At 49.7% G+C, this 17,900-nt stretch overlaps 5 protein-coding genes across 5 annotated transcripts; 2 read left to right on the plus strand and 3 right to left on the minus strand.

The window, feature by feature from the left end:
- Nucleotides 1–3,481: 3,481 nt before the first annotated feature.
- Nucleotides 3,482–5,617, minus strand: M431DRAFT_491272 (hypothetical protein; the record flags this gene model as incomplete). The annotated part of the gene is made up of 4 exons (XM_024916887.1): nt 3,482–5,003; nt 5,067–5,251; nt 5,321–5,526; nt 5,590–5,617. The coding sequence occupies 4 exons, from the start codon at nt 5,615–5,617 to the stop codon at nt 3,482–3,484; spliced, it is 1,941 nt and encodes a 646-aa protein (XP_024779340.1).
- A 2,995-nt stretch (nt 5,618–8,612) lies between these two features.
- M431DRAFT_310930 (hypothetical protein) lies at nt 8,613–10,635 on the plus strand. Its single transcript, XM_024914223.1, has one exon. It carries the CDS (start codon nt 8,774–8,776, stop codon nt 10,151–10,153), a length of 1,380 nt encoding a protein of 459 aa, XP_024779341.1. The 5' UTR covers nt 8,613–8,773; the 3' UTR covers nt 10,154–10,635.
- Nucleotides 10,636–10,922: 287 nt separating this feature from the next.
- M431DRAFT_74502 (hypothetical protein) lies at nt 10,923–12,662 on the minus strand (the record flags this gene model as incomplete). The annotated part of the gene is made up of 5 exons (XM_024922233.1): nt 10,923–11,301; nt 11,400–11,897; nt 11,966–12,150; nt 12,263–12,357; nt 12,419–12,662. The coding sequence occupies 5 exons, from the start codon at nt 12,660–12,662 to the stop codon at nt 10,923–10,925; spliced, it is 1,401 nt and encodes a 466-aa protein (XP_024779342.1).
- Nucleotides 12,663–14,006: 1,344 nt separating this feature from the next.
- On the minus strand, nt 14,007–15,759 carry M431DRAFT_528101 (hypothetical protein). Its single transcript, XM_024920730.1, has 3 exons — nt 15,501–15,759; nt 15,358–15,439; nt 14,007–15,289 (listed from the first exon to the last, which is right to left on the minus strand). The coding sequence occupies exons 1-3, from the start codon at nt 15,684–15,686 to the stop codon at nt 14,427–14,429; spliced, it is 1,131 nt and encodes a 376-aa protein (XP_024779343.1). The 5' UTR covers nt 15,687–15,759; the 3' UTR covers nt 14,007–14,426.
- A 252-nt stretch (nt 15,760–16,011) lies between these two features.
- Nucleotides 16,012–16,585, plus strand: M431DRAFT_310962 (hypothetical protein). Its single transcript, XM_024914224.1, has 2 exons — nt 16,012–16,181; nt 16,321–16,585. The coding sequence occupies exons 1-2, from the start codon at nt 16,101–16,103 to the stop codon at nt 16,507–16,509; spliced, it is 270 nt and encodes an 89-aa protein (XP_024779344.1). The 5' UTR covers nt 16,012–16,100; the 3' UTR covers nt 16,510–16,585.
- The last annotated feature ends 1,315 nt before the right edge of the window (nt 16,586–17,900 follow it).

The raw sequence follows: 17,900 nt of genomic DNA on the forward strand, positions 1-17,900 counted from the left end.
CTATTGTTGAAAAATTAAAGCCAAAACCACCTACAACCTGAGTAGGTATGAACACCGGCATCCTTTCCCTAATGTGACCACATTGCGAGGCTGAATTCTAACACCTGTCCAAAGAAAATATACACCAAAGACATTTACATAGAGGCGCTGATATGCAGGATCCTGCTTGACGTGTGCTAACTTCGTTTCGAATAGACACCTGAGGATCTATGATCCGAATCTGGATGGTTGTTTTGTTCTGACGATGATCTGCCAGCCTGACGAGCAAACGGCGAAGCCGTCATCGAATACGAATAATTCTTGGGGACCATTCTGACAAGCGAGCCCCTGCAGTACTCGCAATCGAGCCTTCAAATTCAGTTTTAGCAATCAGATTCCTTAAAGAATGCGGCAATAATAAACGTACTGCCTTATGCTGCACATGTCGCAGGTTATCGGCACCAAGCCTGCTTTCATGCCAGCAGCAAATTCAGAGGCCATGGCTGGATATATAGTTGGCGCTGGTTTATTTGGAACAAGAGTTGAATCGAGTGGATCAAGAAAAGAATAGCTGATGATGAGAAGACGCTGGGATGAACACTTGAAGGAATGATTCCACTGGAGAGAATGTGCGGCGGAACCTCTGCTTAAATACTCATCTCTGCATTAGCAGAGACTCAGGAACCTGGTCGCCAGTTCAACCTGTTTGATTCCATGATACACTACGAGACAGACTACGAATCCTTCTGACCGCCTCGATCATCCTCAGCTACAATTTAAGCCATCATCACACCGGATGCAACAAACCTCACGATGGCCTCTATGCATCCTGTGTGGTTGCCTCGACATATAGACGAGGCAACTAAGCTATAGGCAACGTGATACCGACCCGCCGGGGCTGGACATGGATTTTACATGGAATCCTGTCCGCTTTAATTTCATAAAACGCTCAGCCCATGACTTATATGCGCCACCGTCACGGATGAGCGCTCGGCGATGTCGAACAAAAGCCTTACCGCCTCACCATACCCCCCTCGCCTTTCTACCGTCGAATGAAAAGAAGGTTTGGCAACTGCCGCTCTACCGCGAATGAGCCGATTTGAGTATTTAACTGCGACATGGACCCGTACGCTGTCCTCTCTTAACCCGGACCGTTCCATTCTGTGCTCTGGAGCTGAGAATCCATGCAGCCACCCGGATGGCTGATCGGCATGCTCCCTTCTCATTTGTCAATAACCGGACCGGTCAGCTCTATGAGGACTGCCCTGTCGACCCAGCTCGCTCAGCTTGCTAGACGAGATAGATTGCGAGTTTCAGCCTCAAAACGTGCGCCTGCAAGATGACGATTTTTCTCGTCTTGGCAGTTGCATGGCGTCTGTTATTTCGGCACGGGAAACGCGGCTATTGCACTTCACAGGGCTCATGCGAACGGCTGATCATTGGGGGCGCGTCTTTGGCTGTCTCGACAGTGATGGATCCGACGCAGTGGCTGGTGTTCCCGGAGCACAAGACAATATGCAGCCTTCCCTGGTTGGATGCTTCCCGCCGAGAGAACAACAGCCTACATAACTGAACAGCGAAGAAACTTTGACCATCAGTCACCAGTCCTATATCGGCACCCTTCTTGGCTCCCTCGGATACGAGTTTGGGCCACACAATATGACCCACGAATCAAAACCCGCTCTGTGTACCCTTTGCTGCCCTGAAGAAGACACCTGGCCGACCAATGTATGTCATCAGTTGCCAGCTCTGCAGCGTACTCATTGTGCCATCGTTTATCTCACACAAGAACAAAAGCTGACCCCTCAATGATCGAACCATGGAAAGCTGCATCAGGCATCAACCGATGCGGATAGCCCTTCCGAACCTTTTAGACCGGCCCGCCACGTGGGGGGCTGTTGATCCCTCGCAGACCGGTCTCTTGGCCTTCTCTTCCCTCGCGGATAAATCTCCTCACCGGCTTTTCCTCTGTGTACACACCCGTCATGGCGGCGTGCATTGACACCTTTCTCGGATCAAGGTTCCGATGTGCTCGGTTATTTGCTTGGCCGAGTGAAGCTAGACGAGAGACAGGGAAGAGGAAAAGAAGAAGAGAGAAGAGACACAAACCGACACGAGAGAGGTTGACGTGGTAGATATCTACGCCAGCCAGGGTGGAAATGGCGTCGAGAATGGCCGCCGCTCGGTTCTGTTGCTGGTGCAATACGAAGTTTCTTCTATCCCCAAGAGTTTTCCCCTTGCTGGCTCAGAAGGCGGTGACTCGAGCTCGCGTTGTCAACACCGAAATAACGCCCCTGCGGGTAAGCGGTTTAGTCGGGAAATGGTGTAAAGGTACACAACTGTGTCTACCAGAGGAGGGCCAGGCTCGCATCTTATTCGCCAGACCATCCCCGACACCTCGGCTCTACCTTTTCGGGCAATTTGTGTTGAAAAGATTTTTTTTTTTTTTAAAAATCATTAAGCTTATTTGGACTATGGCATTGTTGTCTTGCTCTTAAGCGGATGATGAAACAGGATAATTCCTGTGGCGTTGTAGTAACCCCTACAACTTTTACTCTGGTTGGTGTTTCTATTAACGTGTTCATCTGGTTTAGAAGCCAAAATTGAATTCACGTTTACCTATTGTGTGAATGACAATACCCGATTGAAAGTATCCATTCACACACGATTATTACGTCGAGTTGTATATTGACTGAGTTTTCCTTTTCGAGTACTTGAGCAAAAAAACACAAACAAAGGTGGTGATATAAGGCTGTAACGTTCGAAAAGCCCAGGCGTGTCACGAGTATCACGCGCTGACGAAAGTATTCCGTAACGACACACTTGATTGGTGTCTAGCGGGCTCCCTGTGAAGCCTTCGGAGATTCAAACCACTCTTGCTGTGGTCAGTAACACACAATGGGCTGTGCCAGAAGAGTCCACGCGGCCAAGCAAAACAAGTTGTTGAGATATCACAAGTTTGAGCCAGTTGATGATGCATACAAGATACCAGATCATGCCATATAGCAATAGACACACAAAATAGTGAATGTAAGGGTAAGAAAAAAAAGAAGTTTCAATTTATTGCCTTTCCTCCCAAGTAGAGATTTATAGCACTATTACAAAGAGAAAAGAGTCAAGCCCCCTAATGACATACCAAGCTAAGAAAATCGTTGCCACAGGGTTTCGTAGATAAGAGAAAGAGATACATGAAAACAAGACCGTGTAGAAGTAAGTAAGTGACCACAATAGTCAGGCCTGAATCCTGTCCAATTCAGCCAACAGAAGCCGAGAATCAGCTGTAGTGCGGGCGACAGATTGGCAACCTAAATCATCCTATACCCCAACGCCAACAGTTATAATGGCGACCCAGTCCAAAGAGTCGAATTTCTTCATAAGTAAGAAACGAAACATCCGTATTAAGAACAAAAGAAAAGTGGTAAAGCAAAGTAAGAGTTTCAAGAAGAATCAACAGTCGTAACCGAGGGGTTCCGCATGGATATTTTATCAGATGCCCCAACATTTATAGTGTTGGGGCAGTGGCAATCAAGGCAGACATGACAGCAACCCCTCCAAGTGCCGCGTATCCAAAAATTTCAGCAGCTTTGCGCAGTCGCTTCACTTGCGGCTCCTCAGTTCCGGAGTGGACGTCAACGGGAGAGATGTCCATTGCAGAATCGTCAACAGACCTAGGCTTTGCAGAAGGTGGAGATTTATCTCGAGCTGGGGTGAGCTCGGCAAAGGGTATTTCCTCGGCGGTCATTTCGGAAATTTCCATTGCCTTGCGTTTGTTTCTAACCGCCTTCTCTGGAGACTCCATAGGCTGATCAGCGTCCGTGTGGACGCTTCTAAGCTCAGCCTGCGGCTGCTGTTGCTGATTCTGAGCCGGCTCGTCTTGTTGAATCGGCTCGTCTTGTTGAATCGGCTCGTCTTGTTGAATCGGCTCGTCTTGTTGAATCGGCTCGTCTTGTTGAATCGGCTCGTCTTGTTGAATCGGCTCGTCTTGTTGAATCGGCTCGTCTTGTTGAATCGGCTCGTCTTGCTGGATAGGTTCGTCTTGCTGAATCGGCTGCTTCTTCTGCCACTGTTGCTGAAGAGCCGCTTTGGTTACCTCGAATTGGTAGGCGGAAGATTCGTCATAGTCAAGAGTATGTTCTTCCGATCTTATGTTTACCTCAAGATGTTCTTTGAGTGGAGACTTGAGGAACTCGGCTCCCGAGTCCAACAGAAGACTGGACTCAGTTGCTCGACTCTGGGCAACGTCTACGGGCCAGAATCTGTTCTCGACTGGCTCAGGAGCCGTGGGGACACTAACGAAAGATTGATTTGGAGTATCTGTTTCGTTGGTGTGAGTGTATGTGGTGTTATTTTGACCCGTGGATATTTCCTGCGATCGGAAAGTGTCAAAGAGGGACGGCAGCTGCACGCCAGGCAAGGGTTGATTTGGAGCAGAGGCTGCATTTGGCAGCGAGAAGTTCATGATGGGAGGCAGGCAATGGTTTTCAAACCGATCAAAGATTTCTGCCTCATGAATTTCCGTCGCTTCGATATGAGGGACATGCTGATCGCTGTCCAAGAGATTGTGATGTAAAGGGTGATCAAGATGAGTGTCTTCTAGTGAAGACTGGCCGTGGGAATCATCATCAGACTCAGACATGTACTCCCCCTCATACTCATCTTCGTAGAAGACGGCGTCGTCGTCTGAAATGTCATCTGGGATATCGTCTGGGATATCAATCGTTCCCGGAGGAGAAGGAATACGTGAGTGAGATTTCTCAGAGATAGAGACAGCCCTGTCAGTCATCAGATCCTGGATGGACCTGGTAGAGGCTGTTTGATCCTCGGGCGCGGGCGAACCCATCTCGTGGTCAGATAGGTCAATAGTTACAACTTCTCGAGTGATGCAGTTTTTGGCCGGGCGAATATTGTTGTCTCGCAGAACCTGCAAGCCGTGTCGGATGGTACTATCGCCGTGATCTTCATCGGCGCTCTCTTCCTCATCGGTCTCATCGGGCACTCTGAAAACGGTCGGGGCTTGAAAGGAGCTATGAAAGCGTTAGAATACAGCCAAAACGGATAGAAAAGAAGATAGTGAGAGAGAGGCATACCCCTGCGGCCCAAATTCAACACCAACTTCCATGATACAAGGAGCACAAATATCTGATCCTCTGTCAACAGGAATGCCGAACCGGATATGGTCGCCGTCCTTGATGGCCTGGATTTGATGAGGCTTCAATCGGGTATTGTTATAAAAGGTTCCGTGAAGGGAACCGACATCACTGATGAAAACGGCCTGCATGGGAATTAGTTTGAATCAAGTTGCGACGCCCGTCTGGGTGATGATGATGGTGATGCAACATACCTTGTGCTGTTGATCAAAATAAAGTGAAGCATGGGTTCTGGACATGACGGCGGAGTCTATCCAGCCATTCTTTCCGGTCGCAGCATATGTGGTGTTTTTCTTGCTCATACGTCCAAGAGGGACTGATTGGTTTGATTCAAGGAGAAGGCGACGAGTCGGAAAGGAGAAGTCGGGAGGCGGATTCACAGCGGTCAAGGTGACCAGCACTGCACACGAGATTAGCTTTGGAGAGTCTTGGGCGCTGCGCCGCATCTCGGAGGGAAGCTCACCTTGATCACAAAGGTAGGGCGACGCCATGACGAAGGAGATCCGGGCCGTGGGCGCCTTCGAAATATCGAGTCGGTCGGAATCTGTGCTCAGCTGCGGCCGGGCTGCAGTGCAGACGAGAGAAGATCGGGTATGGAAGGGCGCAGTGGAAGAGAGAAGATGAGGGGGATGAAGCAGATTAAAAAGAAGAGTGAAGTTGTTTGGTTAAGAGGGGAGAAAGTCGAGGCTTCGGAAGTAAAGGATGGGGTGGGGCTCGAGTCACTTTGACCTCAGAAGTTTAAAACGCTAGGGTCCGAGTACTTTGAAGAATCAATAGAAGGTACTTGACATGAACGCATCTAGCTGGTTGGCACAGGTGGGAGAGCGTCTGTTTGGCGCTGAGCCGAGCGGGATTCAAGGGATGGAGGTTGTTTGCCCACCAGGCGGTTCAGTCCAGTGTTTCGCGATCTGGCTGGGAGATGCTGATGGGAAGTAATGGTAAAGTCTTGATGCGCAAGATACCCAGGTCTCTATGAACTATAAGGTAGATAGAGCAGAGCCACAGCGCACTTTACAAGATGGATGGAGGTTTATTTCAAGGGCCAACGGCAAAGGTACGAGCATGTACTGTGCCCGTACGGGAGCAGTTGATGCAAATGTAGCAGTACTTTGTTCTATATACGGCACTAATGTGCCCTGTAGGCAGCCCCAGGCAGAAGCGGGCAGCAGCGATAAGCCCCGCGATGGGTGGCTTATCGTAGCTTGAGTGGGGCATTCGGAAGCCGAGTATGTCACTGCTAGATTTCGGCGCTGGTATTTGGGTTTTGTATTTTGCGACGCAGCCGCGGACGACGGGGAGAAAGAGGAGAAGAAGATGAATAAACGGATGCAGCGTCCGACCATTTTGCTAAAAGAACGGGCATGATTTGCTGCGAAATCGACGCCCCGTTGTCTCTGCAGATTTGCGTGGCCATGCCCGGCTGCCAAGTGGGCGAGTCACAGTGCAGCACAGGTACCAACAGCGCTGTTCCCGCATTCTTACAAGCAGGTACGAGTACCGATACCCACGGCATGTCAGCCAATTGATGGTCCGCGACGGGTGCAGCCAGAAGCTGCAGCTGCTTTGCTTTGCCTTAGCGCCTCGACTCGACGCATGATTCAGGTGCTGTCGATACGCCTCTGGTAGGGGTATCGGTACATACCACATACATCAAACCAAAACAGTCCGGCAGAAATGGGGTCCGTTTGCCTGGGTCTGCAGGCCACATGTTGCAAAGACATGGATGGTGCTTTTGTAAGTATGATCTGGGCAGGTCGGAGCACGTCTTATGTGAGGTTCCATTACGGATCAGTTAATATTAGTACAAGTAGTAATAAATAGTCCGGCTCGGCGGGGAGGGCAGCGTGAGCGAATCTCGCCATGCAGAGTGAGCTGTTTATCACGGCATGCTCATGCCCCAGCAAGATGGCTTTGCAGCGGAGATGGCTTCATCCAGTCACGCAGAGTTTACTTGTACTGTTGAGCATCTGAGGTACATGGCTGGACTCTCTACGAAGTACTACAAGAGAAAACCCCTCGTCTTGCGTTTCAGCGGCCAACAGCTCTCCAATAGGGCTGGGCTCGTCCCCCTTCAAACGCCTTTATTTGCCAGTTTTGCTCCTCCCTATGGCCGGCCGCCTGCTGACCCGATGCCCAAGGGCTGGAGCCATGCCCCGCCATGCTGCATAAGAGCCGTCAATAGCAGGTCAAGAAACGAATCGTAGTTGCAGCACGTGAAAGCACTCTGGATAGGATACGAGCCAATACAAAATAAGACGAGCAGATGGTCACGAATCAGATCTTGTAGGCGTCACCGAAGCAAATAAGCCGACGACAAGGCAGAAGTTCAGCCAAACAAGCATGCCCGATGCGACAAGCACAGAACGGAGAGACGAGACAAACAAAAGATAAACCGGCTTTATTGAGACCCGGGAATCCTTTGTGTGTTAAAGTGGCTACAGCAATGACGCATGACCAACAGGGATGCCGCATCTTTCTGCGGAGTAGCTCAGCAGCCGGAGCAAGAAACCAGCCCGAACTTGGCTTGGGGGATGGGGCACGGAGCCTGAATAAAGTACAGCTACTTTGCTAGCGGTACTGGGGAAGTCTCCATCTCTATGTCGTCATCGTCATCAATGTCAGTTCTGTAATGCAGTAGGAAGTATAAGGTAGGTAGCCTAGCCACTTGTCTCGTGGAAAAGCTTCGAGATTTATGGCGTGCTGGGAATCGCAGAAGGCCGAAGCAAGGCCGAAGCACAGCAGCGTTGGGGAAGAGAAGAAAGAAAAGTAACTTGAGGCAGCGAAATGACCAAGCTTTTTCCCTTCTGTTGTAGTAGCTGTACCAGACCAGAGCTCTCTATGCGGCTGTTCGTATTTGATGATGCTGAACCAGATATCATGCATGCCTGGGAATTACCAGTACCTTTGCTTCTGGTACCTCTACATCCGTACCGTCTGCCTGTCAACTTTGCAGCTTCTCACATGCTCTCGCGGGCGATCTCAGGGCCGCTTGGTCCTTGCCCTAAGCCAAGTACCGGCTACTTGCCCCGATCAGCCTAGCGCGCATGTTTCTTGGTAGCGTCGACATGGGAAGCTTTGCGAGACGGTCATGCCCACAAACCGAACGCCACCGAACCACTCAGCTGCTTTGCTTTATTTTCTGGCCTCACCCGTTCATCGCCTTTTCCAATCTTGCTCCCTTCAACATTGCGTAAGCTATTCCTGGTCGCCTGTCGCATTCTCGTTTCACGCCGCTGCATTTGCTGTCGCCCTTTATATTGTCGCCACCCGCCAATTTGCGCTGCATCTCGACTCTCATTCTCATGGACAGTCTACTCCTCCATAGCCTCACCAAACCAGCATCCGACGCTCTCGCAAACAGCCTGGGATCATCCAGACCCAAGCGCAAACCGACGTGACGTAGCCTGTGCTTCCATCGAATCCAAGGGGGGAAGCAGAGACTGGCCACCAAGGGCTGCAAGATTGGATTAGTGGAACGTTTAAATTCCCATCATCTCCGTACAAGCCTTATACTTTTCACTGGGAATTTCCGGTCTAGAGTCGATATTTAAGCTCGACGACTGCCCGTCGCAGCATCTCTTCTCTTCTCTTCTTCTTTACCACCAGCTTCTATTTCTAGCAATTTCACTCTTCTTCTTCATTTCAAGATGATGAACCACGCTCGAGTCAAGGCCCTCAAGGGCAACGGCAAAACCGTCTCCAAAAAGGCCATCAAATCTGGCCGTGCATCTGGAAGCAACACGCCGCGGGGCTCTCCTCTGCCTTCGCTATTGGCATCGCCCACCAATTCCGCCGCCCACAGTCGCGTCACATCCGATGTCAGTGACGATGATGGCGATTTTGAATTGGACGACATGGCGTCAAGCGTTTACTCCGGCGGATCCCACGACGACACACCCGAAGAGCCCGATGCTCTCGTCTTCGACACAAGGGCTCTCATAGAAGGCCTTCGAGATCGAAAACACAACAACGGCGAGATGCGAGAATATTTCCTCAGCGTTTACATCAAAACGATTCGGAACCACTATACCGCCGACACCCATCTCTGGCTAGACGATGCCTCGGGTGAGCTGGCAGAGCTTTTCCTTCACGACTCAAATCGTGCTGCTACCGCCAAGGAGCGACTACTAAGCCTGCACGCCTACTGCCTTACAATCGGAACGGTCGGGTCTTTGGAGATTTTTGATGGCGCACAAAAGATTCTCAAACAAATCATGACAGACGATGATGACGATGATTGTCGTGTCTATGCGATATATGCACTCTGTCTTACAGTGCTCTATGCTGGTGGCCTAGAAGAGGCCGCCCTGGAAGTCATGGAGTTCCTTGTCGAGATTGTGCGGACCGACGGAGAGCACATCGAGGCCCATGATAACGCCGTAATCGTCGCAGCCGCTCTCCAAGGCTGGTGCTATGTTGCCAGCCATGTGGCCGACTTTTCCGACTTTGCCGATATGGCCATGGATGCGTTTGTGGACCAGCTTGATAGCGATGATGTGGAGATTCAGTCCAATGCCGGCGGCTGCATTGCCCTCATTTTTGAGGCGTCGCGGAATCACGTTGAAGAAACAGGCGAGCCGTTCCAGCTCCAGTATGATCCGCAAAGGTTGGCTGGCCGCATGGGCGAACTGGCCAAGCTCAGTGCCAAGTCGGTATCGAGAAAGCATCGTCGGAGTCTGCGAGAAAATTTGATGAGCGTGGTGACCTCTCTCGAGAGGGGCGTTGGCCCTTTTTACTCTACCGCCCTCTACATTCCCGAAAAGGGTGAGCATGTGCCCGTCTCCCAGCGCACTGATGACGGACAAGCAGAGTACGGTTATCGATGCAAGCTGAGGTTGGGTAACCACGTTGCCAAGATTGATACTTGGTCTCTCTACTTCAGAACAAGCCTGATGAGGACCATCTTCAAGGGCGGGCTGCAGAATCACGTCTTCATCAACCCGGTTGTAATAGAATGCTTGGAGGATGCACAATTCATACAAGACTACTCACCACTCCAGAAACCGTCAAAGGGCCGGAAGAGGTAGCTCATTGACAGCATGGTTTATTTTCAGAATGTTCTTTCTTCGGTTCTTTGCGAAGCACTTGAGAGCTAGAGTGCCACGAAATATGGGTGTCTTCTCTCCCTCGCTCCCTATCATCATTTTATGGCCTATTTTTTTCTTCTTCTCTTCTCTTCTCTTCTCTTCCTTTTGAATATGGGTTACGTAACGACTGACTTGTTAGAATCGGAATAATGGTCATTCAGAGCGCAACAGAGCTCTCATTATTCTGCTGCACACTTAGTGGTGATTGGCGATGGCGAGATGAATTAGGTTGGGCCTTTTGTCAGTGGTTTGCTGCTGTATACCAATAAAATGAATTCATAGTTTAGTTTCCAATAGTATCAATAGAAGTTTCAATTATAAAAGATGACAGAAAAAATAAGTTCAGCCGCGAGAGGTAATCGTATACATGAGACAGTCAGTGAAGCAGGCACCGCAGTATTGTTTAATGATTAGGATTGCTGTTGCTACCTTTAATGTTCATGATCTATAGAATCATCCCTTGTTCATTACCGTCATTGTCTCATTACCAGTCCTTATTATTTTCCCCTTGTTGACTTGTCCTTTGCATGTTGCTGTAAATGAACAGCGCTAAATCTGCATAGCTAAACGCCTTCATGACATCCATATCTAGCCATTTCATAAAACCTCCCAACGCCGGGAACCGTGTGCAACGTGAGTAGATGTAGATTTTGCAAAAAATAAAAATCCAACATCGCAAGCCCACAATTGTAATCAACAAAGAATTACATTAGAAGATGGCTTTTCCTCCCAGAGGCTGCCACCACAGTCGCACTCCAAGGAGCATCAGTGCTCCGAAAAGAGTAAGCGAGGCGGAAAAGGAGAAGACGGCGAACCAGGAGATGGTCGCGTCTTTGATGGCGCCGCTGGCAGGGCCGCCCGACAGAGCGCTGAACGATGCAAATGCCATCATGAAGCCGATGCGTAGGCCGATGTGGCCCATGTCTGGGGTAGTTTGTGCGACGCAGGCTGAGCCCAGGGGGATGAGGCCGCCTGAGAAGAGGCCGAAGAGGACGGCAAAGGCCATCATGCCGCTGAGCGTGGTCATGGCGCCCCAGCAAAAGGTGATTACGGCGGTCAAGACGCCCATTATGAATAAAACATTAAATCTGCGGGTTTATCAGCGTTAGTTTGGGGGATCGGGCAGAGATGAGATGCCAGGAGCCGTCGTCTCGGGAACGGGCTCGGGGACAAGTGGGGAACTTACCGGCCGAAGCGGTCCGCGATCCAACCGCTTCCCACGCGGCCAACGACGGAGCCGGCGTATCCAATCGCGAGGAGGTTGTTGGCCATGGTGGCGCCCACGCCGTGCTCGATGGCGAACAGCGGGATGTAGTAGAACGGGATGAGCATGCCACCGTAGATGAAGAAGAGTGATAGGCAGAGGGCGAAGAAGCGGCCCTCGACGACGGCCTTGCGGATGCTGCTGCTGCTCTTCTCCGACGTCTTGACGCGATTGCCCTCGGTGTCGTGGCCGGCGACGTCCTTGCGCTCCGTGACGAGGAAGCAGGCGGCGAGGAGGACGGGGATGGAGATGAGAGCAATGATGCGGTGCACCCACGGGGCGGAGACGACGGTGAAGAGCTTGTTGATGATGATGGGCCAGAAGATGCCGCCCACGGAGGAGCCTGAGAGGGCGATTCCAAGGGCGAGGCCTCGTTTGTGGTTGAACCACTCTGAGATGGCGCCAGTAGCAGGGTAAAAGCTTGAGTTGGAGAGGACGTGTCAGTTTGTTTAAGTTCTGGAGTGGAAGTAGGGAGATTTTCAACTTACAGCAACGCATTACCGATTCCAAGCAAGATTCCTTGAGCCAAGAGGTATTGGTAGAACTGAGTAGCAAAGCTGGAGCAAATAAAGGAAAGCAGACAGACGGCAGTTCCCGAAAACATGAGAGCACGAGAGCCGTATTTGTCAAAGATGGGGCCGACGACGGCGCCACCGAGGAAGAGAATGAAGAGCTGGTTGTTAGGGAGAGAATAGTTAGCATAGACTTGACTTTGCTTTGCTTTTCTTTTTTATGTTTTGCTTTAATGAACAGCATGATGTTGGAATCCCTCTTTGTGTGCTTACCTGAATGCTACCAATCCAAGTGATGGTTGAGGTGGAGAGCCAAGTCCACTCGCTTTCATAGCGAGCTTGAAATGTTCCAAAAGAGTTTACAAGACCTTTATAATAGATGATATTAGCTTACTTCAAGAAGAAAACATGAATCGAATTAGGACTTACCAAAAGCAATAGCGAAATCCAAGAATCCGCCAACAACCACGAGCCAGGCTCTGAATCCGCCATCAGGAATTCCAGCAGCAAAGTCATCCTCAGCAACCTTCGTCTCCTCGCTGATAGCAAAAGACGTCACTGGCGAGTCGAGACCTCCCGTGATGTTGGCCGTGATGGGCGGGATCTCGATGCGGGCACCCAGTGGGATGCTTTGGTGCTCCTTGGGGCTGGAGTAGGACGTCGTCTTTTCCATTTTTCTGGCTTGACTCGAAATTACTCTTTCTTTCTCTCTTTTTTTTATGGTTTTCCAAAAAAGAATTGTTTTAACAAAAGCAAAGAGTATGTTGAGGACGTCTGATGATGGTCCTGCAGCTCGAAGGAGGAGGGATGAAGGGGGTTGAGATGGAAGAAGCAAAGGTTGAAGAAAAGAGAAAAGGAAAAAGAAGAAAAAGAAGGGATGAAAAATATGCAGCAAGAAAAATTTTTCTTCTTCATCAATTCATAGTAAAGCAAACGGACGACAGACAGAGACAGAGACCAGAGAGGGGGGGGGGGGTCCCTCAGCGTGTGGGCCGGTGGGTGAGTGCAAAATCGGGCGAGCAGTTGGCCAGCTGGCAGAAATTCATTGAGAACCAATTGACAAACGTCGAAATTATATTCAAAACTATATGATTGATGCGGTACATTTTCAATGCTGGAGACAAAGGAAAAAAGGAATTTTGGTGTGAGATATAGTATCGCGATCGTGAGCGGAAAGGAGGGCAGCGGACCGCATTCCGGGGAACTCCTACACCCCTACCTGATATTCGGACCCGGGTTGGCGGTAATTCAATATTGAACCACGTGAAGCTAATGAATGGCTTAGTTTTTTCACATGAATATGCGTTGTTTCATCATCTGTTGTATGGCGTCTCAGCCTTTAATTTCGGCTTGACCCACGACCCCGGGAAAAGGACGCCAAGGATTCTATACGAAATATCGCTAATAAACAAGATGAACCGTTCCACTGCCGCGGCGCCTGTGGCGCATACGAAATCATTGGTGTGGCTTCTTTCAGTAAGTTTATGCGTTGATGCGAAACAATAACGCCTTTGATGTTTTGATGTATCATGTTCAGCTGGCCGGGGGGTGAATGACAATTACCTGGGGTGCGAACCGCAGAGGCACTGCAACACAGCTACCGATATATCTTGGAAATGTCCCATTTTTACGGTGCAATTGTTCAGCTAATGCAATAAAAAGCAATTTGTAAGGCTTGTCGTTGTGGATCTCGCGTGGAGTTGGCATCAATTGATGTTCTATTCGCTGGAGGAAAAAGCCAACCAAGCGGCCGGGTTGCGCTGATAAAAGGATTGACCGGTAGACCATGTCCTTTATACAGGTGCTGCGAATTTGAACAGATGTTGATAGTATCTGAAAATAGTTTAGACACATTATTTCTTTTGTTAGTCATGCATGAGTATATGATTGTTCATGCTAGTTTATACTGAACATGATCCTCGCTGAAGTTTTCGGAATCATATACGAGAACCCATGTCAAATATTTTCAGCCGCAGAACGTAGACCGGAATAGGTAAAATCGTATGATTAAAGAAAGACACTCTTCAATTTAAACATGCGCGACAACCCGTCTTTTACCGTTTTACCGACCGACCCTGCTCTTTGTTCGTCTGTAATAACCGTCGCGAGCCGTGTCCGAGCCAATCAAGTGCACCCATCTAGCAGGCTTCATTCTCAAACTTGGACAATGAGCAAGGATTAAACATAGGTACTTGGATTTCCTCTTCCTCATTGTTCACCTTTTCTCTTAGCATCGTGGCGTACTTCAGATCATCTTGGTGAGAGTAATTAGGCAAGGCATCTCTAATATATGTATTAGGTTATGAAAACCCTCATCTGGCTGGTCTTCATCAGTGCTACACACATTCTGATATTACACCCAGTGCCATGTGCCCAGCAGAGGAAGCACAAGGCGCATCGCCAATTTGTATGGCCAACCCTTTCCATCTTGCTCACCTCATGGGGTCAGAAGGCTCTGCCAAGGAAGCCCCCAGTACCAGCTGGCTACCGCCATTCCACTGACGCTCATGGTTACGGCCATGAGAAAGTTGACATCATTGTTGTCGAGCAAGTCCCAGCCATTTTCGACTACACGAGAGGGCTGCTCGTCACCAAAGCTAGGTTTCCGGTGTTTGTTCTTGGGGTCGAACTTGTCAGTGGTTTCACTTGACTCATCAACAGCGGATTCACTCGCACCCCCTGCGTGTTGCAATGAAGCCTTGATATCAGCCCGCTTCTCTGAGCCCTCGGCTTCGCTAGAGACTAGCACTCGAGAGCCACCATCACCTTCGACAATCTTTCCGGTCCGCACATCCTTCACGGAACGTTGGAAGATGGCTCCGAGAAAGCTGTCCAAGACGCTGCCGAGGGTACCCCACAAGACCAGGAAACCCATAAATAGCCGCCTGTTGTCTGCCGTCCAGGGGTCACCACCTCCGCGCTTCGAAACGGTTAATTCGTTGCAGACTGGCAAGAATAGCATAGAAGACGTGACAATTGTAAGAGATCCAAGAAGTCCAGCTCCTAAACCCAACAACGTCACCCCGCCATTTGTGCCGCGGGGCACCTTTCGCAGCGTAAGCGACGTAATGAGGCGGGGTTCGCTTTTGGACAGGATGCCCAGCTCCGAACTGAACGTGTCAGCCGCAACCGCAGCGTAGTTGGCAATGATACCGACGATGAAGAGATCGCCTCCCCATGAGTAGCACATTGATCCATTCGGTTCCGGAGCACCTGGAGTCTTGAAGGCAGCAGCTCGAGCGTGGAGCTGCCTGGCGTGGAGCACAGACAAGATGGATGCCACGAGCGAATTGGCAAAGACTTGGGCATGGAATTAGCTTCATCCTGGCAACTAGGCACGCAAAAGTGTATGGAATTCGTCTGCTTACCTTGAACATGTGTTCGGGGGCCCTCGCCGCCTGAGGTTCCCTTTGCACTCACTGTGAGAGAGGCCTTGACATTTTCCTTGACCTGGTTCTATTGTTAGCACCTCTAGCTGCAGCGCACTGTATCTATCCCATCATTAACTCACATGCGTGACTCGCGTGCCGGCCAAAAAGAAGACAACCAGGAGGACAAAGGGAAGATTCCACGGGTGATAGGCGTGTGCAATAGCTGTGACTGTAGCAGCTACTAGACCTGCGGGGGTTAGAGACTTCTTCTTCCAGGCCCTCAGCACAAGGGCTGCGATTGCTGGAACGGCAATGACGGGCTTCATGATGCGACGAGGATGCGCTGTTTCGTCCCACGGGCGAGTTTGTAGATGTTATGGGCAACGCATGTGGTAAGTTGTCCAAAAGGTGAGACGCTCCATGCTAAGGTACCAACTTGGCCAGTAAGCTGTTCGCTTATCTCGCCTGTACTCACTAGCTGCTTATCAGCTCCAGCTGCGTAATCGTCCTCGTCCACTAATAAGGCGCTGTAGCAATAGCCTAAGCAATGGCGCAACAAAGCACTGGCGCTTGCGTATAGGCAGGCAAGCAGGGTCAAGCTGGTGCTCTACCTTCTCAACAATTGTATGGAGGTGATCCTTCTACTTCCCATTCGGATTCCCACTCTTACCTCCCAAGACGCCCGAGTGCTTCAGAGCTACTATCATTCATTCATCACTCTTCAATTTCCACACCGTTGTATGTTTCTCCCCTCATTATTCGAGAATGTGTTGCATTCGGCGCGATCCGTCGTGGCCCGAATGCCGCTTCACTTACAAAACGTAAGCGAGAGCTCATAGTGAAGCACAGAGTCTAATCATCTGCCACTCCCAATTCCGACCAACGTACCTAGCGTACCACAGGTCATGTAATAAATCCATTATATTCATTATCTCCCTATGCTAACACTAGTCATCTAAGAATCATGAGTTGTCACACGAAGCTAGAAGTCGGATCTTGAATCGTCGAGCCATTCAACATTTAACCCCCTCGTCAAGTTCAGAGGGGCATAAGTCGCACCGCTTCAAGATCTTCAAGGCCCTCCACTTCCATCAAGGATTTATATCCAGTGACGCGTTGCCGTCGTATTCCAGACTGCAGATATCTTAACTCTACATCCTTGCATCTTTGAGAGTCAAGGACTTGACTTGATTTCACGCCAAGCAACCTAGAATGATGCACAGCAACTCTCTATCAATCTTTCGACTCATCACGGCTATCCGTCTTGAGATTATGGAGGCGCAATTATATATATACCAATTAGGCCAAGTTTTTAAATTGCCCAATTTGCACAATCCGTGAAACAACCAGATGGGCAGCAATGCTGTATTCAAGTCGCATCCCAAAACGCCGCCACCTCACTCCGCCCAAAGCCAGACAGACGAATGCAGGCCGCAGAAGATTCGATGAAGACAACACCCCAGAGATCGGCTAGCTGCTGGGTCAACAACATGCTTAGTCTTGTGGATTCAGGTTTGCCTTCAAACCACACGTCAGCCAGAACACGTATATCAATGGTCGCACAGTTTCACAGTCGTGGCCGCCTAGCTATACGGGATATTATATGTGAGACAATCATGGAAGCCTAAAATAACCACTCGTATACTTTCTTCAGAGATCACAGCACTAACAGAAGAAGGCTCCCAGACACCAACTCTCGGCCAGGCTGGCTTGCATAGGAGTGCATAGTTTGCACATCAGATGCAGCTTGCCTCACACAAGTCAAGATTGTACAGAGAATCATAAACAAGCATGACTGACTTCTGTTCGTTCATAAGCAAGTGCATGATGGCAAAATTGAATGGGTTAATTGTAAAGCCGAGATGCTACCGTGAATCAACATCCTGATAATGGTTAAAACTCTCAACTTCAGGGCCCTCACAAGTCCTAGCTTTACAGTTGAGATTGCCTCTTTTTTTAATCGACCTATGACCATAAAACACGGAATTCCCAAGCAAAAGGACTATTGGCGTCTGTTCAATCTTCTCAGCTCGACCTGCTGCAGGGAATCTGTCATCTTCAAAAAGACTTGCCCCTGCTCTATGTCATCTTTTTAGTGGTGTCTAGCCTTTCCCCTTGCCGTGAAAAAGCAAACCATCGGGCGTTTTCTTACTTTGCCGTCAATATTCGAATCTATTTGCCAAAGAATGAAGTCAATAGCTGTAGTAAGTCAGCAAATAACCACCCAGAGATATGAGAGCCTCGCCTTACAGACCGCAAAACTAATACCTTAGCCGCTTCTTTCTCCACTGTCGGACTGGGCGCCTGTGCCCATTCTCTGAAAGCTCTGTGCTTATCATCGTCTATCAGATGTCAATAGCCGTTTCAAAGCTGTACCTTTCTGTAGAGATCATGCCGTATGGCGGTTTCACGTCGATTAAATCATACACACCGAGCTTCCTTTAGCCAGTCATTAGCCCCCTTTACGCAATACGGATGAGCCTATACTGGAGACGTACGCGCAACACAACTAAACTTCATTGTCCACAAGAATCATCCTT

This window comes from Trichoderma harzianum (assembly GCF_003025095.1).
Source record: "Trichoderma harzianum CBS 226.95 unplaced genomic scaffold M431scaffold_2, whole genome shotgun sequence".
NCBI lineage: Eukaryota > Fungi > Ascomycota > Sordariomycetes > Hypocreales > Hypocreaceae > Trichoderma > Trichoderma harzianum.